The 22,250-nt window shown below is 55.9% G+C and overlaps 2 protein-coding genes across 4 annotated transcripts in view; one reads left to right on the forward strand and one right to left on the reverse strand.

The window, feature by feature from the left end:
• Positions 1-3,295: 3,295 nt before the first annotated feature.
• On the reverse strand, positions 3,296-6,881 carry Tmem59l (transmembrane protein 59 like). 3 transcript variants are annotated; one of them, XM_028786171.1, is made up of 8 exons: positions 6,709-6,881; positions 5,738-5,882; positions 5,548-5,645; positions 5,169-5,321; positions 4,493-4,595; positions 4,212-4,276; positions 3,964-4,081; positions 3,296-3,874 (listed from the first exon to the last, which is right to left on the reverse strand). In XM_028786171.1, exons 1-8 carry the CDS (start codon positions 6,856-6,858, stop codon positions 3,831-3,833), a joined length of 876 nt encoding a protein of 291 aa, XP_028642004.1. In that variant the 5' UTR covers positions 6,859-6,881; the 3' UTR covers positions 3,296-3,830. The 3 variants fall into 3 exon arrangements, with proteins under 3 accessions (XP_028642004.1, XP_028642003.1, XP_028642005.1); XM_028786170.1 differs by having other exon boundaries at positions 4,162-4,276; XM_028786172.1 differs by lacking the exon at positions 5,169-5,321 and having other exon boundaries at positions 4,162-4,276.
• Positions 6,882-12,753: 5,872 nt separating this feature from the next.
• Crlf1 (cytokine receptor like factor 1) overlaps positions 12,754-22,250 on the forward strand; it is an 11,052-nt gene continuing 1,555 nt past the window's right edge. Inside the window, exons 1-6 of the mRNA XM_028786175.1 lie at positions 12,754-13,023; positions 18,229-18,510; positions 18,748-18,877; positions 19,011-19,180; positions 20,525-20,682; positions 20,751-20,919. Coding sequence (XP_028642008.1) covers positions 12,900-13,023; positions 18,229-18,510; positions 18,748-18,877; positions 19,011-19,180; positions 20,525-20,682; positions 20,751-20,919 — 1,033 coding nt within the window. The 5' untranslated portion in view covers positions 12,754-12,899. The remainder of the gene's footprint in view (positions 13,024-18,228; positions 18,511-18,747; positions 18,878-19,010; positions 19,181-20,524; positions 20,683-20,750; positions 20,920-22,250) is intronic.

Raw genomic sequence — 22,250 nt, forward strand, 5'->3', positions numbered from 1 at the left:
GAAGAGCATAGTTCAGTGCCAGGAACAGCTCAAGGGACAGCAATGCAGCAAAGAAAAAGAAGGAATCGCTGTCAATCTTCATCCATGCTAGACCTCCAGAGGGACGCAGCCAGATGCCGTTGGAATTGGAGGAGAGGCTAGAGCCTATTTGTGTGAGATTGAGAAACAGCCCTTGCTGACCCATGAAGACAAGCTGGGCAAGGAGCTGTCCTAGGGAATGGGGTGGGGTCAGACTGCAAAGATCTCCAGGAATGTTCTAGATAGTGCAAGGGTGGCCTAGGAAGACTCTGTTTATGGAACCTGATTAGCTAGGTTCTGACTATGACTCTAGGACATGGAATCGTGTTTCACAGAAGTTGATTCCTTGGCTGTGGTGATTGCGTGAGGGGCCCTGGCCTGACACGCCCAAAGTCATCTCAACACTACAAGCAAGAAAAGCAGAAAGCAAGCAGCTCTATTCAGTATGGTTTTATTTCTTGTGTATGCATGTGTGTGTTCATAAGGAATATTCATGTGTGTGCATATGTGTATGGAGGACATTCTCAGGAGATATCCACCATGGGGGTTTTTTGTTGTTTTTATTTTTATTTTTTAGACAGGGGATTCAGCTACTGTTGAGAATTTAAATATACTCACATCAGAGACTAAATCCCTGACCTCAAGTTCCAGAACATTTGTGAAATATATTCTAGTGGAAAATATAAATCCACAACATGCATGATGGTCAGGGACAAAGGCCATTCCAGGTGTTAGGAAATGTGCAAGGGCAGCAGTCTGAAAGAGTTCAAGAGGGAAGTCAGTGCTTTATTCAGGTTAGCAACAGCCTTTCTAAGGAATGGTACCATCCCTGCTTTAGTAAGAGTCGAATGTATTCTAGAATGTTCCAGAACATTCAAACATTTTTAGAACACTGTAGAAAAGTCCAGAATGTTCCAATACATTCCAGGTGGACATGATGCAGAAGGCCCTATCAAGTGCCAAAAAGAACTCAAGGGAAAGCAGTGGGGCCACCGTGGGAAGTGGGAAGTGAGGCAAGGCGGAGCAAAGAGGGTGTCGACAAAGATGGATTGAGAATGGCTTCCTCAGTGTGTGGGACACAGCTGCGACTGAGACCGAGACGCCCAGCGTGTTACATCTGGCAGAGGGACCATTTATTAAACCAATCATCACGCAAGTGAACAAGCAACTACTTAATTGTCAACATGATAAAAACTGGAGTTGAGACATTGTGGGCCAGGGTTGGAAGGTTCAGAAGATTCTTTCAAGCCAGAGTTGGTCAGCAGTACACAGGGAACAGCCCTTAGAGTGATCAAGGTTTTAGTGTGGGAATCTGACCTTTGCTCCCAGTTCCCTTCAGGAGGCAGGGAATCCCTGCCTTTCCCTCAAAGTGTCCAGAGTGTGTGTATTTTGTCTGCAGTACAACTGAGTCTGGGTCCATCTGCTTCAAGTCCTGGTGGCAGAGCTACTGTGGGCTGTTGTCACCAGGGAACTAGGTTACTGGCTCCCATGACAACCCTCTGTTACCCTGACACATAGATAGATGTTCCTGTAGATTGCCAGGAAGCCAGCCAGACATCTACCACCACCTGATGTGCATGCCACACCTGATGATCACAAACAGAACTTTGGGGACCAGTGGGGAGACTGAGGTGTCAGGAACCTGGCAACCTTCAATGTTGGCCGTCAGCTATGTGGTCACAGAGGATTCTCTCTCCTGACATTCTGGTAGAAACCAGCAGCTAAGAACTAGCAGAGCAGCCTTGAATTCCTCATGGGACACTTGAGTCCTTCCCAAGTCATCCCAGGTGTCCCTGAGGTGTTGCAAATCCTGTGATCTGAATGGATCATGCTGAGAAGGCAGGAAAGCCAGTCAAAGCCAAACCAGCTAAAGAGAGACAAAAGTAACACAGGTTCAAACTAGATCAAAGGGGCTGAACTCTGTTGAGAGAGACCTGTCTAGCATGCCTGTGACACCCAGGACTCCATCCCCAGCACTGTGTAACTATGCATGGTGGCCCATACCTGCTATTCCAGCACTTGGGAGATAGAGGCAGGAGGGTCAAGAGTTCCAGGCCAGCCTGGAGAAGAGAGGGATGGAGGGAGAGAAGGAGGGAGGGAGGGATGGAGGGAGGGAAGGAGGGAGAAAGAGAGAGAGAGAGAGAGAGAGAGAGAGAGAGAGAGAGAGAGAGAGAGAGAGAGAGGGAGGAGAGGTTGAGATATCTGTGATCCTGTGACCAGATTACAGTGAGCAAGGGTTGGTGTCTCCCAGACTAGATTCTGGGGACCTTGATGGTACAGTACTTGGGGGTGCTGTATGACAGTAGAAACCAGGAGACATCCATGTCAGTATCAAACTTATTCTTGACCAGAAAGGACTTGGAGAGGGCCCTAATGTAAGGGCAAGAGGGTCTGGAGCTGTTATGGAAACCAAGGAGGCTCAGGAGGTGAGGGTTCAGGCATGGGGTTAGAATAAGGTAGAGGCCCGGGAAGAACGGAGGCTACTGAGAGGCTAGGACTGGAGCTGGGTTAGCTGGTTAGAGTAGCCACTTAGTGTGTGGAGGGGGTCACTGTTTCCCAGTGCCAGGGAGAGTGACAGGGTGTTTGGACTGCCACAAGACTGCTCCAGCAGTGAGGCCCTCTGCAGTCTGTGCACAGAATTCATGCTACTGAGGATACATTCCAGAAGTCATTGCAAGAGGGTCTAATAGCACATCTCAGTTACCTTAGCTCTCAGACACAGGGAGGAATAGTAACAGTTCTAGACCAGCTTGACCTACATGAACTAAAAGCAAAGTCAGCACAATAAAGGCAGGAGGTGTGACTCAGTGGCTGAAAGGCAGCTTAGAATCCCCCTCCCCCCTCTCCCCCATGAGGGGCTGGGTGGGGGCGTGGCTCAGGAGTAGAGCCCTGCCTAGAATCTGCCAGTGTGGGACTCAGGGTGTGACTCATGCCTAGGATTTCCTTCCTCCACCAGGGGTCCTAAGTCTGTCTGCAGTGGGTCAGAGCTCTACCCCTAAGAGAAAGAAGGGATGCCAGAGAACCACAAAATTATCAGTAGACTTCTTCAAGGGGTAACCTACTGATTTTACCGGAGGGACATCAGGTCCAGGAAGGGGCACAACCTCACTCAAGCTACAGGTAGGACAGGCTTTGTCAGGGACATTCACTCATTAGATTGTGACTTGTTTGTGTCCCTCCTGCTCTAAGAACTTCCTGGGCTTCTCCTGGGTTAGAAGGACCCAACCCACTCATCCCTACCCAGCCCTCCCTAGGGCAGGCACAGACTAAAGCAGGCTCAGCCACCCTATCTTTTCTTCACTTTATTTAAAGGTTTGTGTCTCTGTATCTCCTCCCAGGAGGGAGTCCCCACCACTCTGTCCTTGTGGGGTCTCTAGAGATAAAGAAAAAGAACCTTAGCAGAGAGGAACCCCTGAGACCTCAGCCCCACAGTGAGGACACAGGAAGAAAAAGAAAGCAACACAGATGAGGTTCCATACTCAGAACATGTGAGAAATGTCAAAAAGCCAGCCTCTGGGAATGCAAGACAAGGTGAGAGAGGCCAGACCGTCCTCTCCCAGCCACTCAGGTCCGTTTGTCTCAAGGGGACAGAGGGACGTGCTGGCAAGAGAGGGAGGGAAGACTAGGGGGTAGATGATCCCAAGGCTGGTCCCCACCCTGACCTTGGACTTTAGGGTACAGAGTGAGTGAACGTGGAGAAGCCCCTGTACTTGCAAAAAGGCAGGAGATTACATCGTGGTCAAGTCAAGTTTCAACTTGTAAGGTGGGGGCTGTCTTCATAGGCAGGTGGCGGGGGCGGGTACAAGGGCCAGTCAGACTCCACCAGGAGGCCCTTGTGCTGTTCTGCAGTTAGAGGCTGTAGGATTGGGACAAAAGAGCCTTGTCTGACTTCCCAGGGCAAGCAGGACTCCCAGCATGCAGCCCCTAGCCAGGACTGTTACTCACCTGGAACTTGAGGTGCTGGCCTGGTGTAGTGACCAGCGTGCAGCAACTCAGCCACAGCATGATCAGGACGGATAGGAAGAGACAGCAGAACAGGACCCATCGAGGCAGCCCGGAGCGCCTGTCCCCAGGACAGGCATCACTCAGCTGCCTGAGCCTCACACCTCTGTGCCCAGCCTAGCCCAGCCCAATGGCACCTACCGGGACATGCAACTGAGAAAGTCACTCTCTTGTTGGTCCTCAGACTCCACCTTGGCTCTGCTGGTCTTCACTCGTGGCTTAGCCCTCCTCACTTTGCCCAAGGGGCCTGTGGGGTCTGAAAGGTGGGAGCATCTCAGCTCCAGTCTCAGCTAGGAGGCCGGCCTCATAAGGAGTGGGGAATGGACACCAGGACTTGGACAGGAGGATGTACAGGGCTGGGGTGGAGGTGCAAGGGATCCTGGGATATGACCCACAGAATGTGGAGGTGGAGCACGAACCCTGGGAGACTATGGATCCTGTGACACTGATCATGGATCTGTTGCCATCTTACCCATGTGCACCTCTAGGGCCTTGGGGTGGGACCCCCTCCAGGCCACCTCCACTCGCTGCAGACGGCTTCCTTGGAATGCAAATTTCTCTACTACAGGCTGGGTCTGAGCAGGGAACAAAAATGTCACAGAGATACCCTCTGAGCCCAAGCAGGTTCATCTCAGATGCAAGAGGGCTAGAGTTCCTTGTCCAGGTGGCCCCCAGTTCTCCTAGGAGTCAAGCAGGAGAACACTATCCCAGGGGCTGTATTTGCCTTAACCCCTCTGTTAATCCCCAGGAACAGGAAGATGCCCAGGCCAAGGACACAGAATTACTGTGACTGACTAACATTGTCATGTCTCTCTCTCACACACACACTCTCTCTCTCTCTCTCTCTCTCTCTCTCTCTCTCTCTCTCTCACACACACACACACACACACACACACACACACACAGTGTCAATCAGAGTAAGCCCCTTTTCAGGTAAAGTCCCAAATGGAGGACAGGTACTATGGTTCAGTGAACTAAGGTAATGGCTGCCAAGCTCCAAGAACTGAGTTCAGTCACCAGGACCTACATCAACAGCAAGAACAGAGTTCCTGGATGTAACGCTGCCTGAAGTTCTCTTGTGAGGACTTCATATACCCTGAGGCCACCACAGGATGCCACTCAGGTTCACCTTGTCATTACCCACTCACCTGGAACACCACCACCTTCCGGTTGTCTGTCTGAAGGGAATATGTCCAGGTGGAGGATATGAAGCCCTGGGCGGAACTCATCAGGTCATTGCAGAACATGGAAAACAGGTCCCGTAAGGACAGGATCCCACTAGGTGGGTCCAAAGCCAATTCCTGGAAAGGGGAAACCAAGGCAGAACTGTCAACAAACTCATGCTGGGAGACTGGGCTGTGTTGATTTAGACAGCTAGTTTGAGAAAACCAGAATTTCAGTATCCAACAGGGACCTCTGCCCTGCCCTCAGTTAGCTGTACTCACTAAGCCTGTTCAGGGGAAGAAGCCACAGTCTTTCTTGGGAGGGCTTGACTTTGAGATGGGGACTGGTAGGTTGGGGGCTCACCTTCTGCTCCAGCTGGGTCTCAGGTTCAGGGATCTGGCCCCAGCACCCCTCACTGCAGGCCCGCTGCTCCATTGCCTTCACATAAGCCTCGGTGCATGCTGTGGGCCACAGGATGGAGTCACCGGAGCTGCTTCCTGGGATACCTCTGCCGCAGCACAGCCCCAAGGTGCACCCGGCCCGGAGCACTCACCTGCTTCACATTCTGTCTCTGTGGCATTGGGCCTAGAGCTCCTGGCCACGAAGCGGCAGATGGAGAAAAGCCGACAGCCACGCTCGCAAGCGCTGGTCAGAATGGCCTTGTTACTTGGGGACTCTGAGGGACCCTCTGGCTCAGGCTGGGAAGGGAGACAGAGGCTCAAGCAAAGGGACTAGAAGAAGGCGGGGGTCCCCCTAAGAATCCATGAGACTGCAGTGAGGGTTCAGAAGGCCAGGATCATCATGGGGGCAGGGTGCCCTCAGAGAAACAGAAGGCAGCTTTCTAAACAAGCTGGACAGTGAAGGACCTGGCTGGAGGAGTGGACTCCACAAGTCTCCAGGATTGAGGCTGGCAGAGGGCTTCTCAGAGAGAAGCAGAGAGCTTGTACTGGGGGGGACAGACCAGAGCAGAGCTGGCTCCAGGAAGGCAGTGAGGAATGTGGGATGAGAAAAAAGCCCATGGGGGAGGCAGGGACGGCACCCAAGCACCCGTGGACTGTGGGTGGGGTGAGCTCCAGGACCGCTCAGGTGCAGGTCTCAGCCTCCCTTGGGCATGTCCCCACTTACAGTGTTCACCCCAGGTGCCAACATCCCTTCCTTTAAGGAAGGGCAGTTCTGAGAAACCCCTCCCCCTTCAAGCCACCCTCATTGCAGGCACCTGAGCTCCTCTCACTCCTGAGGCTCCTCTACCCTGTCTCCCCACTACTAGAGACTCTGGCTCCCGCATCTAAGTACCCTCAGAATCCCGCATTCCCCTGCCAACCTGAGAGACCCCACGTCAGCACTTTCCTCCTGGCAAAGACCTCCTCTCCCGCATCCGAGGTTCCCCCATCCAGGCCCCTTCTGAGGTCCCCAATTTCCAGCACTAGCATACCAGGAATTCGCATCCCCTCCCGGACCTGAGGGTCCTGCACTCAGGTCCCTCTGCTTTTCCAGTGACTGGGTTCCTGAGAGTCCATCTGTTACCTGCGCAGGCAGCGAGCCAGGGTGGCGCTGCCGACACCGCTGCTGGCACCTATGAGTGTCTCCGAGCTGCGGAGCGAAGGGGTCGCGGGCTGGGGTTGGGGTGACCGGTGACGCCAACAACAGCAGCAGCGGTAATGCTACCGCAGCCATGGCCGAACGTGCGCAGCGCGGGCCCCGGGTGCGGGCGTCGGGATGCGGGACCGGGTGTTGACGTCATTGAGCGAGGCAGCCTGGGAAGTTGGCGGGGGGGGGGGGGGGGGGGGGGGGGGCCCGGGGGGGGGGGGGGACTTTTCCCCGGGCGGGGGGGCCGCCGGGGGGGGGGGGGGGGGGGGGGGGGGGGGCCAGACTGCGGCGAGCCGGGCGGGCAGGTGAATCTTTACCCGGGTCGGAGACATCGTCTTGATACTCATGGTCCGGGTCTTTGCCCGGACTTGGATTTGCGGTCGGGGATGCCAAAGAGGACCTGGCTAGATAGGGTGACAGGCCTATCTCAGTCCACTCAGGGATGGAGGCCAAGAGCAACCCGGGCAGGGAACATCCAGGATCCTTCATCAAGGAATTTTTAAAAAGGGAGGAGGCAGAGCAAGGAAGAGGAGTGTGGATGGGGCGATGAAAGAGGAGAGAGAGAAGGAGACCAAGAGGATGAAGTTGAAGGCCTGGGAGGATGGAGGGGGAGGTAGGAAGGAGATGGGGGTGGGGAGGTAGAATGACAAGAGGAAGAGAACGGAAAGTGGGGGAGGGGAGAGGTAAAAATGGAAAGGAGGGAAAACGACAGGGAGGAGGGGAAACAAGAGGTGTTTGAGGACCAGGAGGAGGAGGAAGACAAAGATTTGGGAGTGGAGAGAAAATAAGTGGAATAAGGGAGGCTAGGAGAGAGTCATAGAGCTGGAGTCAGGGTGGATTTGAAGCATCTGAGGACTTAGAAACCAGCCGACCACCAGCCACAGTTGGCCTGCTTCGGGACACTAAGACTCTAGGGGAGGTACTCTAGGGGCAGCTGCCTCCTCCAAGAAGTCCTCGAAGAACTTGAAGGCGCAACATTTAAGGTGGTCTCCCTCCATTTCAGTGCAAAAACAGACCTGAGGGAACCCAGTGTCTTCCTGGGACTCAGAGGCTCCCACCACTCTAACAAGGCCTCTGGGCCACTTACTTTTCCCATCTGGTGGGAAAACGAGGCAAAGAGGGACACTGTGGCTTCCGTCCTGGGTTCGGAGGTCTCCCCGGCTTCCTCCGTCCGGGCGCCAGGGCGGGGACTCTGAGCCCCAGTGGCCTGCTTGGCACAGGTGCCTGCGGCCCGCGCGCCCTGTCGCCCCGCCCCAGCAGACGAGGAGGCCGTTCGCAGGGTCTTCGGGTCACAGGGAGCCGCAGGTTCCGGCCAGGAGGAGGGGCTGGCGCGCCCGGGTCCCCGCCGGCCGCTCGCTTTCATCTCAGCGGCCCGGGCCGGCCCCCACGTGGCTTAATCAGGCGCGGCTGTGCCTGGCGGACCTGAACATCTGGATCCCGGCGCGGCCCCTCCCCCGCCTCTCCAGGGCTGGGCCTCTCTTCAACCAGCGCGCCCCGGGCACCGTCCTTGTGCTCTGGGACCCCGACTGTTTCCCTAAGTCGGACGCCTTGGCGTATGCCCATCATCCCAACACGCGGAAAGGCTGAGGCAGGAGGATCGCCGCGAGGTCAAAGTCCATCTGGGCTAGGACGTAAGTTCTAAGTCAGCCTGGCCCATAGAGTGAGACCCTGGCTCAATAATCCAAACACAAAGCCTGTTTCCCCAATTTACAGGTGGGAAGCCTGGCATCCGGACGCCTGGGCAGAGCCGGAATTCAAGTTCACACTTGTCATTTGCAGAGTCCCGGGCACTTAACCCTTCCTCAATTACGGTCCTTCATTCAATTTCAAACAAACACTCCTTTCAACAAAGATTTTCTTGCCATGACTTTTTTCTCTGACAAAAAACCCTATAGGGTAGGGCTGTCCCCCTTCCAAATTCCGGAATGGCACAGAGGATGGGCCTAGGTGACAGGATACAGAAGAGGGCTAGCAGAGACTGCCAAACTGGAGGAAGGGAAGGTTGCTGATGGGAGTTAAAGACAAGGCGGACTGACAGTCTCAACAGGGAAGGCTGAGACAGGAGAATGACTGAAAAAAATGAGGCCAGCTTGGGCCACGTGACACCGTGTGTGTGTGGGGGGGGGGAATGTCATCGTCCAGTGTAAAAAATGACATCCCATGGTTGTTTGCAGATAGAGAAACTGAAGCATGAGGGGTTGGGTGGGAGCACCCCAGGACTAAAAGTAAGTTTGATGGCTTCCAGCACCCCCCTCCTTTTCCGCTCCTCGAGGCTGCTGGGGGTAAGCGGAAGAGGACTTGACCCCGGCCCCCCAGGTGAGCCCTGACGGCCCTCCTGGCGTTCCCGGGGGAGCTGGTCCAGGTGAGGGGCGGGCGGCGGGCGGGCGGCCGGGGTCGGATTTCAGGAAATCCGCCGACATTCCTTCGGGGCTTAAGAGGGAAAGTTGACTCGCCGCCGCCCCACGTCCCCCCCCCCCCACTTCCTACCCCCCGGGGCGGCGCGGCCAGGGGCGGGGGGCGCTGTCCGCGTGAATCAGCGGACTCCCGGCGTCCGGGAAGCAGCCACCCGGTCAAGGCAGGCCGCAGACAAGCGCCCTTTGTCCCTGGACGCCCTCATCACGACCCTGCTGACCCCCACCCCCAAGCAGAGTCCAGCCAGGCAAGGCTGGGTGGCGCCGCTGCCTGCTGACACGGGGGAGCGATGGGAGGAGGGGTCATCATATGGCTGGCCATCCTTGGGACTCAGCAGCAGTCTTTGAGGGTGCAGAGAAACAAGAACGCCAGGCTTGGTGGCCCCAGAACACACACGCCCAGGCTGGGACCTCCTCACATCCCACATCTAGTACTTAAATTGCAAAACACTATAAAATTGAGGTTTGGTGTTCCTACTGTCTAGGCTGACCCGGGGAGAAAGGCTGGGGCACCCGTAGGCCGTCAACCAGATCCTCAGTACCCCATTGCTCAGAGCACGGCCAGGTACAGGCAGGAGGGGGAGGGGTGCTCCTGGAGGAATGGTCCGGTCACAGAGAAGGGCGGATACCAGCCCTGTCCTTCTCAGTCCGGCAGGCTTTGATTTTTACTGGTCCTGCTGCTCTATCAAAGCTTTAGAGGTTGTCATCTGGGAATCTGAGGCTGGGGAAATTACCCTGATTTAAACCTGCCTTGCTCCTCCACAGGAGACCCCTGGGTAAAGAGTTCAGGGCTAATAAAGAGCCCTTCCACCCACTCTTCTAACATTCCCAGCCGCCTTCAATGACTTAGTCAATATTTGTCAGAAAGTACACCATGACTACCTTCCTTTCCTAAGCAAAGAAAGGCCTGGACTGGGGAGGAAAGAGTTAATTGCATGGGCACACAGGGGAAGGGTGGGTGCACCTTAAGGTCAACTTCTTTGCCCCAAAGGGTAAAGGTCATCCAGAGGGCAGAGGTCAAACACCAGAGAGGGCTGTCTGCCAACGAGGGTCAGACAGCTAAGTGGGGTGTGTGCTACCCTATTCTGAAACCCAGCACAGCTAAGTGGGGTGTGTGCTACCCTATTCTGAAACCCAGCACAGCTAAGTGGGGAGTGTGCTACCCTATTCTGAAACCCAGCACAGCTAAGTGGGGGTGTGTGCTCCCCTACTCTGAAACCCAGCTGCAGGACACGAGCTGGTACTGTTTTCTGGCTTCATGGAGAGACAGGATTCTTTTATGGATTTTTCTTTTTGTACTTACAGAACTCTTCTGGCCCTCACTGGGCCCAGCAGCATGGGGTCTGGGGGCCCTCAGGTATTCAGGACTAGCAAAGTGAAGTGTCTAGAGAGCAGGAGCTTTGAAGGGCTACGTTGCAAAGACGGTGAAAGAGCGAAGGTGTCGCTGGGGAGTAGTGGGAATTCACAAAAAGCGCGAGGGAAGTTTTCCCGAAGCCACAGGCAAAGAACTAAGGCTCCTGAAAACAAGGACCCCAAACAGCGATCGAGCAGGAGAGGGGAGCATGTGGTGTGGGCGCGGGGTGGTAAGGCAGAGCTGAGTCTCACGTCTCTCAAAGCCCTCTCGGCCTGTGGTGAAAACAGAGCCAGGAGGAAAGTGGAAGGAACCCCAGAGGAGGCCTTGCAACATCCCGGGGAGAGGGGCCTGGACCAGGACGGGTGTCAAGAACTCAGGATGGGGGTGTGTTTTGGAACCATGGCCGACCGGATTGCTGATGGATTGTACGTGTGGGACGAAGGGGAAGCGTTCAGTCCCGCGGCTCTCAGGTCGTTGCCTGCAGCACCTGGGTGCACAGGGGAAATTAGCCCTTTCCACCCGGGACTGGGAGGAGAAACATTCGGGAAAAAAAAGTAAAATAAAGATCTTTGCTTCAAAAGTCTCCCAGGAGCTGAGATTCCTACCTCCTTACCTATACAGAGACCAGAGCGAAGCAGGCGCTGTGGGGGAGGGGCGGCCATGATCCTGGAAATGTCGCCAAGATCCATCGTCACACGGAACCCTAGACCACCTGGCCACATTTCTCAGAGGGGACCTGCAGGCCAGTGCCACCTCTGCACTCTACTGTGCTGATCAGATTTTAAATTTGGGGGGATTTTCCCCCGTACTTGATTCTTTCCACGTAAACTTTTTAGTTGGCCCCAAATTACCCACTGTACAAAAAAAGAAACTGAGGCACAAGAGGCCTGGTTTGCCCCCAGCAAAATGGCAGTGGCCGCCTTAGTTTTTATTTCCCTCCTTTGTCATTTGAAGCTACTTGGGAAGACCTTTAAGGAAGGGGCTGAGCCTCCAAGGGAACGGCTGTATGGGAGAAGAGCCTTTTACTCTCAGGGAGCTGTGGCTGGGGGGCCTTTACCCAACCCGTGGGGTGAGACCACCCGGGAACTCGCATTTCGAGCGCCGCCCCACCAGCAAAGACCTTGCAGGCCGGAGACCTTCCTTCGTGGGCATCCGGATAGGGCGGAGACGAAGAAGCGATCAGAGAGATGAAATGCCAGGGCTGGGCTGGTCCGGGAGGGGTCCCCAAAACCCCAAACAGTGGCCAACAAAAATAACCCAGAGAAAGAACTCTGCGCTCAATCGGAGATAATTCTGCGTTGCTCCAGGCTGCCCGCGTTACCTGAAGTTGGCGGGCGGCGGCCGCCGCAGTGATTACTCACCGCGTGGCGCACCCCACCCGCGGGCCGCTGAGTGGATTTTTCCGTGGGGGGGATGTGAAGAAGTTTAGGGAGAACTCTTTTGCACCGCTGCCTTTCTGGGTACTAGGAATGCGGGGTTCGGTCCCGTTCCCCAAAGGACACACTTCTCCCCATGTGCCCACTCATAGGGGCTCACTGCGCGCGCTCCCGGACATCCCCATTTCCAATACCCGCAGACATGACAGGCGAGAAGGGACCGGAGGCCAGAGACTCTCTGCCTTCCGGCTTTTTTTTTTTTCCCCTGCGCGGGACGAGGCTGCGCACCGAGGATGGAAGAGGCAGAATGAAGGCTTAGGGTGGGGACCGTTGGGACCCGTGCGCCCAGGGCAAGGGGACTGGGGGCAACTTCAAACTCTCTAGGGAAGGAAGAAGGGCTGAAAGAGAATGAACGGGGTTCAGGTACTGCTCGGTGTGTGTGTGGCGAACTCAAGTGGGTATTGGGGGCCCCCCGTAAGAGGGGCGGGGAAGGCGGATAGGAAGGATCCCAGTAGACTAGAGGGATCCTGGAAAGGCACCAGAGCTGCGAGCTAGGAACCCATTTGGAGTTAAGGGTACAGGATACCAGATGAGGGGGTGGGAAGCCTGGGACGGGCGGGACCGGAGAGGGAGGTCCCACGGGCGGGTGGGGAAGGAGTGGGGGGCTTCGCGCAGGAGCATGGGACGCTCAGGAGCGATGACTGGGTGGAGGCCGGCCGGGCGGGGCGCGCGGTGCCCGCGGGCGGTGGGAAGGCCGGTGCGGGGCCCGCGATCACCCCCCCCAGGGGCCGGGCCGGGGGCGGGGCGGGGCCGGGCGGGGCGAGCGGCGCATTAGCGCCTTGTCAATTTTGGCTGCTCAGACTTGCTCCGGCCTTCGCTGTCCGCGCCCAGTGACGTGCGTGCGGACCCGAGCCCTAATCTGCACCCCGCAGACTCGCCCCCGCCCCATACCGGCGTTGCAGTCACCGCCCGTTGCGCGCCACCCCCATGCCCGCCGGTCGCCCGGGCCCCGCCGCCCAATCCGCGCGGCGGCCGCCGCGGCCGCTGTCCTCGCTGTGGTCGCCTCTGTTGCTCTGTGTCCTCGGGGTGCCTCGGGGCGGATCGGGAGCCCGTGAGTACCGTGCGCCCTGCTCCCCACCTCCCCCGGGAAGCCGGGATCGGGCGCCCCGGGGGGTAGTCGCGGGGGATGGAAGAGGGGGCGCGAGCGCCACCTGGACGGCCCGGGAACAAAGAAAGGCAGCCCTCGGGGCGCCCTCACCTGTAGGGCTCACGGTACCACCACCCAGCAGCCCAAGAATACCCAGTTGTACATCAGAGGCCTCTTATCTGGATCTCCTTTGCGAGGCTGTCCAGCCAGGCTCGTTTTGAAGGACATCGTAGTGTCCTCAGACCCCCCCCTTCAGGGTGCTGGGACGCCTCGGGGCGCACGTCTGTGTCTTGGATAACAGAGCGGAAGGAAGAGAATCCTCCCTGGCCCGGGGGCGCACGCTTGAGTGCGTTGGGTTGGGTGCTGGCGCAGAGTGGGGTCCCCTCCCCCCATGAAGTGATGATCCCTGTGGGGAGGGTGGGGCGTTATCGTGAGCCCTCCTGTTCTGTTCGCCTGGCATGCGGCTCAGGGTCCCCCGGGACTTGCCTCACCGTGAGGCCGGTGCCGCCCCCTCCCCCCTATAGCGGACCCCATGCTTTGGTATCCTCGAAGTCCTCTTCACTGGTGGAGTTCACCACAGGGCTCATTCAGGCTGCGCTAGGTTGAGAGCCTCTAGCGACTGAAATTTCGGTGAGGAGCGAGAGCAAGCGTGTCCGGGCACCGCGAGCCCAGACTTCATTGTCTTAAGGGGCACCCAGTGGGGATCAGCTGCCGAGAGAGCCCCACTGTCCCAGGAGGAACTCCTGGCCTTGAGTCCCCATCACCCAACGTACACATCCCCGCCAGGATGCGGTCTCCACATCCAGACCCTCTCTGGGACACACCCAAAGACACACAAAAGAGCCCCACTGGCTTATGTCCCGTCACCCTGCCCTCCGACGCGCGCTGCAGCCCAGATGCGTATTCGCACACCATCGCAGCGCTCGCATTCCATCCTCCACACACACACACACGCACGCACGCACTCGTGGTCCCACATTCATTTCACAGGGGAGGCCACACCGGGGTACACATATGGCCGAGTGCACTGGAGATCTTTCCCAACCACTCTCAGGACCCCATCCGGAGACACAGGCCACACCGCGGGGGCACCACGCTGCGCTGCTGCTCTGGGGCTAGTAGTCTGTGCAGTTTGTCTGGGATGTCTGTGGACGCCCTCCCGCTCCCGTCAGGGGACAGGGACCCACACTCCTGCTTGCCCAAGGCGTCTGGGCAGGTGATGGATGGGTTGACACCCGGGATCTTTCCGGGGAGTTGATGTTGCTGCCAAGCCTGGGTAGTTTTTGAATGCTACCAATAGCGCTCAGCTTTGTTTCCGGGCGGGCTGCATGCAGAGCAACAGGCGAAGGTGGCGGAGTGGGGGTGGCGCGTGTGTTTTTTCCTTTAAGGGGGAGAGAAATTAACTAAGTGGTTCTCACACCTCTGCAATCTGTTTGTACTTACGGTGTGTCTTAGCACCTGACCAGCCGGCTGGTGGGTCGTAAAAGTGTATGCAGGTACCAGCGGGACAGGAGATGGGGACCCCTGGGGGACGGCTGGGATGGAGGCCACCTTCCCGTTGGCCTTTCAGGGAATCTCACACTTTTCCCTTTTAAAACACATGGTGTTCTTTTTAATAACGGCAGCAGCTCCGCATTGGGAAAGGGGAAAAAGAAGCGTGTATAGGCCCCAGCTTTGTGGGGGAAAGGAGGGGAAGAGGGAAAGAAAAAGGAGGGGTGTCTCCCTCTCCAGGCTTAGGGGGCTGCTGTCAGCTGCTGCTCTGTCTAGCTTGGCATGTGTGCTCTCCAGTCCCCAGTGGCCTTGGCCCATTGTTTGTGGAAGCCAAGAGGGAGAATGGAGTCCTATCCCTGGGTACTCCAGGGTGCCAGTCCAGAGACCGGCTTCCCCGTTTTACCGAGGGAAATAGGGAGGGGGGTGCCAGGTGTACCAAGTTTTCTTGAGTTGTGTACCAGTTGCTCTAAGGAGAAAACTTGGGGTGTCCTGTCCAAGCTGGCTTGGCCTTGCCCCCCCTCCCCCCCTCAAGCCACGAAGGGCAGCTGCGGGGGAATCCAAGCTAGGCTGGTGTGGTAAAAGGGCATTACCCCCCAGCCAGGACCCCCCAGAGAGTCCCCTTCCTGGCCAGACAAAGGCCGGGGAGGGACAGTGGGGTGTGATCATCGCCCAGGAGTGCAGACGGTGGGGTCCTGGGTCGGGGCAGTGCTTCCCACCCTGCTGAGGGGGGCGCCCAGGCAGGAAGCGGTGGGTGGGCCGGGGTAGAGACGCTGGCACGTCCCAGTTCATGCCGAAGGAATTCTGAATTAGCGGGCGGCTGGCTGCCTGGGACCTCCGGGGCGGCCCCCTGGCCCCCGCCGCCTCCGCTCTGGCCTGCTCCTCCTGCTCCTTCGCACGGACGCCGAGACCTCCGCTGAGCCCTGGGACAAGCCCCAAATGCAACTGCGATTACAGGCTTCAGCAAGACCCGCCTTCTCCCAAGGCCAAGTTTGCCCGGGAGAAACCATTCAGGGCCCGGACCAGAACCACGTTGGTGCCACCTCGTCCATCTGGGGCATGAGGGACCGTTCAGGGCTGCAGTTTAGCTTTGTAATGGGAGCCTGGGGGTGGGTGCAGCCGGTTCTCTGAGCCTCTTGGGGAATCAGGTTTTGTTTTTGTTTTTTCCAATACTCTTTGTCCTCTTACCCCAACCCGGGACTCAGTTTTCCTCCCTAAGGGTTGAGAGCCCTGCAGTCTTCCCTAATCTTTCCTTTGCTTCTACCCCAGGGCCTTTGCACATGGAGCCCCACCTTGCCCAACTGGGATTTTCGATTCACTGCATTTGGCTCTTGATAACGGTTCCCAGAGCTTCAAACACACAAGGCTACAGTCCCGCCCCTTTCTCCTCTTCCTCCTTTTCTTCCTCCCTTTCTTTTCTGTTTCTGTGACTTCTCTTCTCTTTTCTTTTCTTTATTTTTAGCTTTTCAAGACAGGTTTCTAGGGTTAGCCCTGGCTGACCTGGCACTCATTCTGTAGACCAGGCTGGTCTGTAACTCAGAGACACACCTGCCTCTGCCTCTCCAGTGCTGGCACTAAATGTGTGGGCCACCACAGCTAGTAAGGATAAGTGTTTTGCTGTGTCTTTATTCCTGGCATACTGTAGGCTCTGAATGAAAGAATGAAGGAATGAAGGAATGAATGAAGCTTACGTTGTCCCACCCTGAGTGAAAAAGAGGCTTCAGAGAACTGGATGAAGTTAGGTTCCCAGGGCAGCCTGGCTTTCTGATCTCATGGGAGTTCTCTGTAAAACTTCCCCAACACCTCCCACCACCCTGCCATCCTGTGTGGCTGACAAGGATGGCCAATGGCCAGATGGGGAAACAGACTCAGAGAGGCTTGGGGTATGTTCTCCTCCTCATATCCTAGGCCTTGCTGTACCCCTGAGGTCCCAGTGTATGAGTAGGGCAGCTGTGGACTGACTGCCCTAAGGGTGGGTAGGCAAGGGTGAGGTCTCTCAGGGTTGGTCACACGATTGAGGTCACTTCCTAAGTGGTCATCACAATGGCCCTAGGAAGTCTGATTGTGGAGAGTCAGGACTCCTGTTGGGAGCTGTAGAGGCCCTTGCATGTGGTCTTCTGTGGCTGTCCCTTCTCTTGTGGCTCAGAACACAGGAGCTGTCCTTTGCACAGTACCAACATGTGTACTGGGATGTTAGCAGGGTACAGAGGGAAAACGAAGGCTCAGTCTCCCAGCTTGCCCTTCACGGTTCACCCAACAGGGCTCACCTCTCTTCCTCTGGACAGTGTCTCACTGCATAGCAGACTGGCCTCAAATTTATGATTCCTCTACCTTGGTCTCCTGGGTGTTAGGATGACAAACATTTACCAGGGTAGGACTTTTCATGTTAGATATGTCCACTCCCCAGAAACGTGTGAGGCTAGAGTATCAGAGAATGGACACCACCAGGACAGACATAGAATAGGAGAGAAAGGAAGTTGGTAAGCCAGGCCATACTTGGTGGTTCATGTGTGATCCAAGAACTCTGGAAGCTGAGGCAGGAGGATACCAAGTTCAAGGCAGTGCGGTCTAGGTAGTGAGACCCTGTGAAGAAAAGAAATAAAGAGAAGAGAAAATGTTTATAGACTGGTGAGACAGCTTGGTGGGTAAGGGCACTTGACTCCAATCAGGATGACCTCCGCTCCATCCCTGGGACCCCATGGTAGAAGCAGGCTGGAGGCACTGACCTCCACACATGTATTGCAATGCACACACACACAGGGAGCCATAATAAATTAATAGAAAGTACTTACCTAGATTTGAGTAGGTATTCATGACTGATGTTTTTAAATTTTTATTTGGTTTTGATGGGGGCATGAAAATATACTTGTTTGTTTTTGGTTTGGTTTCAGTTTTGTTTTTTTGAGACAGGGCTTTCTGTGTAGCTCTGGCTGTCCTGGAACTCATTCCATAGACCAGGCTGGCCTCGAACCCAGGGATTGGCCTACTTTCTGCCTCCCAAGTGCTGGGATTAAAGGCGTGCATTGTCACTCAGCAGAACTGCATACTTTAACCCCAGCATTTGGGAGGCAGAGGCAGACTAATGTCTGAATTCCAGGCTAGCCAAGGATACAGAGTGAGACCCCGTTCTCACCCTCTCCCCAAAACCCAGAACGTATTTTGTGCTTGTGTATGTATGTGTATGTACATGTATGTGTATGTACATGTATGTTGCAGCATGTAAATGTCCAAGGACAACTTGTACAAGTTAGTTCTCTCCCTTCACAGTATAAGTCCTGGATTCAAACTCAGGTCCTCAGGCTTAGCTGCAGTCTCCTCTATGTACTGAGCCATTTCACTGGCCCCTGATTGGTGGATTAATGTTTGAGATAAGGTCTCCTGTAGCTCTCTAGCTAGGCTCAAACTATATACTCCAGGGTTATCTTGAACTGCTGGTTCTCCTGCCTCCACCCCCAAGTGCTGGAGTGATGCTCAGGCAGCACTTCTCTGGGGAAGGTGCTGGCCTTGGCCTTGAGTTTGTTGCCTCAGCTTCAATGAGTGCTTAGGCCTCACTGTTTCTGTTCTTTATCTGTAAAATGGGTGAATACCTGCTCAAGTCTTCTGACTCTTGAACACCTGGGCAGGGTGAGGGACTTGAAGTGGGCTCATCCTGTGCCTGACAAGTGTCTTCTTTGACCCCAGACACAGCTGTGATCAGCCCCCAGGACCCCACTCTTCTCATCGGCTCCTCCCTGCAAGCTACCTGCTCGATACATGGAGACACACCTGGAGCCACTGCTGAGGGTCTCTACTGGACCCTCAATGGTCGCCGCCTGCCCTCTGAGCTGTCCCGCCTCCTTAACACCTCCACCCTGGCCCTGGCCCTGGCTAACCTTAATGGGTCTAGGCAGCAGTCAGGGGACAATCTGGTGTGTCACGCCCGGGATGGCAGCATTCTGGCTGGCTCCTGCCTCTATGTTGGCCGTAAGTGGGGCCCCAGGACACCCAGGGATAGATGGGGGGTGACAATGACAAATTTAGAGAGTAGAGCTTGGGTCCTCTGTCCTGGGGCGGAACGATGGGCAGTCTGGGTGGAAAAGGAGCTAGCACACAGACATGGTCATACCCAGTACAGGGACTGCAGATCTGGGGACAGCTGTGGCTGTACTCTCCCACTGTGTACCCAGCTGCTTTAGAAAAGCTGTCATCTTTTTTTTTTAGTCCCCCCTGAGAAGCCCTTCAACATCAGCTGCTGGTCCCGGAATATGAAGGACCTCACTTGCCGCTGGACACCGGGTACACATGGGGAGACATTCTTACACACCAACTACTCCCTCAAATACAAGCTGAGGTTGGTGCCCAGCCCAGCCTTGCTGTGTGACTTCAGGAGATACTTGCCTTCTCTGATCAAATATGCTCCTGTTGAACCCTGCAGTTGCAGGAAACTGGTCTAAGGACTAAAAGGGACTCTCCCAACTCCATAGGTGGTATGGTCAGGACAACACGTGTGAGGAATATCACACTGTGGGCCTTCACTCATGCCGTATTCCCAAAGACTTGGCCCTCTTCACGCCCTATGAGATCTGGGTGGAAGCCACCAATCGCCTGGGCTCAGCGAGATCTGATGTCCTCACACTGGATGTCCTGGACGTGGGTGAGCCCCCAGTGTCCACCTGGTGCTCTGCCCCACACCCTATAGGCCCCCCCCAAGCCTTTTTGGTTCTTATAGCTGTTTTAGCCACAGCCATGGTGGTTGCAGGGCAGTGGTTGTTCATAACTCGATACAAAGACTTCCCCCTAAGACAGTCAAGATTCCCCCCAACACACACACTTCAGAAAACACCTGGCTTGGTCACCCTCCCTCTCAGCAGCCCAGGTGTTCAGGAGGGAGTCCTAGGGGATTGAGAGGGGGCGCTCAGGTCGGAAGGCGCCCCAGGAAGCCGAGCCTTGAGCTGGGGTGGGGGGGGCGAGGGCTGGAGGCAGGAAGTCGATGATCCCTGAGCAGAATTGGGGCTAATCTAATTAGGGTGTTCCCAGCCCAGAGCAGCCTGGGCCATTTAACCCTTCAAGTGCCTCACTGAGGACTCAGGGGAGAGAGCAGCTTGAACTTTCTCCATGGTCCCCAGAAGGGTTCCTGGGTGCCCCTGGCTCATCCCAGATCCCAGAGCATTTGTGTCTTCCTGGCGTCTACCCTCAGTTGTGCCCTGTGGCTGGCATAGCTGCCCCATGGAGGCCCTTGGTAATGTACAGGGCAACAGAGGTGGGTATGGGGATACATAGAGATGGAGCCAAAGAGCACCTGGGGTTGGGGTGACATATAATAAACCTTGTCACCCTGACATTCAGGAGGCCTATACAAGATGATCACAATTGCTGAAGTCACTCTGGGCTATGTAGTGAGACTCTGGCTCAAAACACAGACAGTAGCTTTATCAGTCAGCTTGTGACTTAATACTGGTATTCAAGGTCTCATAGGTGCTGGGTGGTGCTCACAGGTGCTGGATGAGCCTCCTGTTTAGTGAGACCTTTGCTGCTAATCTCTTCCAGCTGGACAGGCTTGCTGCTCTGTCCCCTTGAAGACAGGATTGTGTGTCAGAGACAGTAATGGTGATAGCAGCAACTGCGGCTGGCTGTTTCTGGAACATTAAATGATACTTGTCTATCAGGCCTGGATGAGTAGCCTACAGGTGTGGGGGGGGGTCGGGGAAGGGGTCTGGAAAACGCAGATAGGGTCGCAGGAGCCTCTGCAGCCTAGATTACACCACTGGGAGTTCTGTCGCTAGACAGTTCTCACCAAGCAGAGTCCTCAGGGCTGGGCTCGCTGTTGCAAGCCTTTAATGCCAGCATTAGGGGAGGCAGAGGCAGAAGGACCTTTCTCAGTTCAAGGCCAGCCTGATCCACATAACAAGCTCCAGGCTAGCCAGGGCTGCACAGTAAAACCTTGTCTCAAAAGCAACAACAAAACCATCTCCAGTGACTAGGCTTGCTCCACCCCCAGTGACCACGGACCCCCCACCCGACGTGCACGTGAGCCGCGTTGGGGGCCTGGAAGACCAGCTGAGTGTGCGCTGGGTCTCACCACCAGCTCTCAAGGATTTCCTCTTCCAAGCCAAGTACCAGATCCGATACCGCGTGGAGGACAGCGTGGACTGGAAGGTGCCCGTCCCGCCCCGGACCCGCCCCTGGCCCCGCCCCCCGCATCTGACTCCTCCCTCACCATGCAGGTGGTGGATGACGTCAGCAACCAGACCTCCTGCCGTCTGGCGGGCCTGAAGCCCGGCACCGTATACTTCGTCCAAGTGCGTTGTAACCCATTCGGGATCTATGGTTCGAAAAAGGCGGGAATCTGGAGCGAGTGGAGCCACCCCACCGCTGCCTCCACCCCTCGAAGTGGTGAGCACCTCTCCAGGGCTGGCTGGCCCGTGGAAACCCCAATCCAGCCTGTTTCCTTTTTTTCTCCTTTTGTGAGACAGCGTCTTCAGGTAGCACATGCTGGCCTTAAACTCAGTATGTAGTCAAGGATGATCTCGAACTCCTGGTCCCTTTGTCTCCACTTCCAGACAATGGCCAGCGGCCATTAGCACACTTGGGAGACTATGTTACACTTATGGCTCTGGATTCTATTTAGCCTGTCATTTGTTGAGGGAGAGCAGTGTGACTTGTTTGAAGAGAACGGAAGACAGGCTGGTTTTAACTCCAATATCCTAGGCTCTCTAGAAGTTAACTTTATATCAAATAGAGTATTACAGCCGGTTATCATGTGGTCCCGCAGCACCTTTTGTCCCACCCACACATAGATCACAGTGCCTTGTGCCTACCACTGCTGGGCCACCTCTCCAACCCTTAATATAAGGCGACCTAGACAGCCTTAATATTTGCAGTACTCTTGCCTCAGCCTCCTGAATGCTCAGAAACCAGGCTCGAGCCCTGTTTGCCTTCTCTGGGTCCCTTTCTCAAGGTAGGAAGGCCTAAAGTTGACTTCCTTTGTCCTGCAGACTTTCTGAGCCCATGGATCTGCATTCTCTAATATGAAATACATTGCTTAAAATGTCTGACCTCAGTTTCCCCATCTGTCAGGTTTAGGCAGCACAGCCCAAGGCGAGTGCCCGGCACCTTAGTATTTGCAGGTAATAGAGGAGGACGCTCCCATCCCCCACCCTCTTCCACCGGTCCCCTAAGACAGAGAGAACACTTCTACACTGAAACTCTCAACTCAGACACATATGCTCAGTTTGGTGATGATGAAATAATGGGGAAACTGAGGCCAGGAGAGATTACTGGAGGAAGAGAGGGTCAAAACGAGCTCCAGGAAGCTCTCCAGCCCCCATCCGGGCCTCTCCAGGTTCTGCGCTTGGCGGGAGTGAACACAGCCGGGAGGGGCCGGAGCCTTGGAGCTTTGGCCCTTGCTCGTGCCCAGCACCTGCGATTCTTGCACGAGAGCCAGCAGGCGGCTGCGTCCGCCCGGGAGACTGGGGAGGCTGGGGGTAGGGTTGGAGGGAGGTAAGCAGGGGCTGTGGGGGCCGAGGCTTGTGCCAGGGCCTGTCAGCGAGTCCCCAGTTTTATTTATGGCGTGAGGCCGATGTCCTTATCCGCTGGCCTGCTGGGGGATGGCTGCGGCTGGGGATTGGACCCAAGGGCTGGCCTCCCACTCTGTCCTCCAAGCCCACTCCATGTCACACCCGAGCATTCTGACAGGCTTATCTTGGGGAACACCCCCCCCCCCC

The sequence above is a fragment of the Grammomys surdaster genome, unplaced genomic scaffold (assembly GCF_004785775.1).
Source record: "Grammomys surdaster isolate TR1022 unplaced genomic scaffold, NIH_TR_1.0 125429, whole genome shotgun sequence".
NCBI lineage: Eukaryota > Metazoa > Chordata > Mammalia > Rodentia > Muridae > Grammomys > Grammomys surdaster.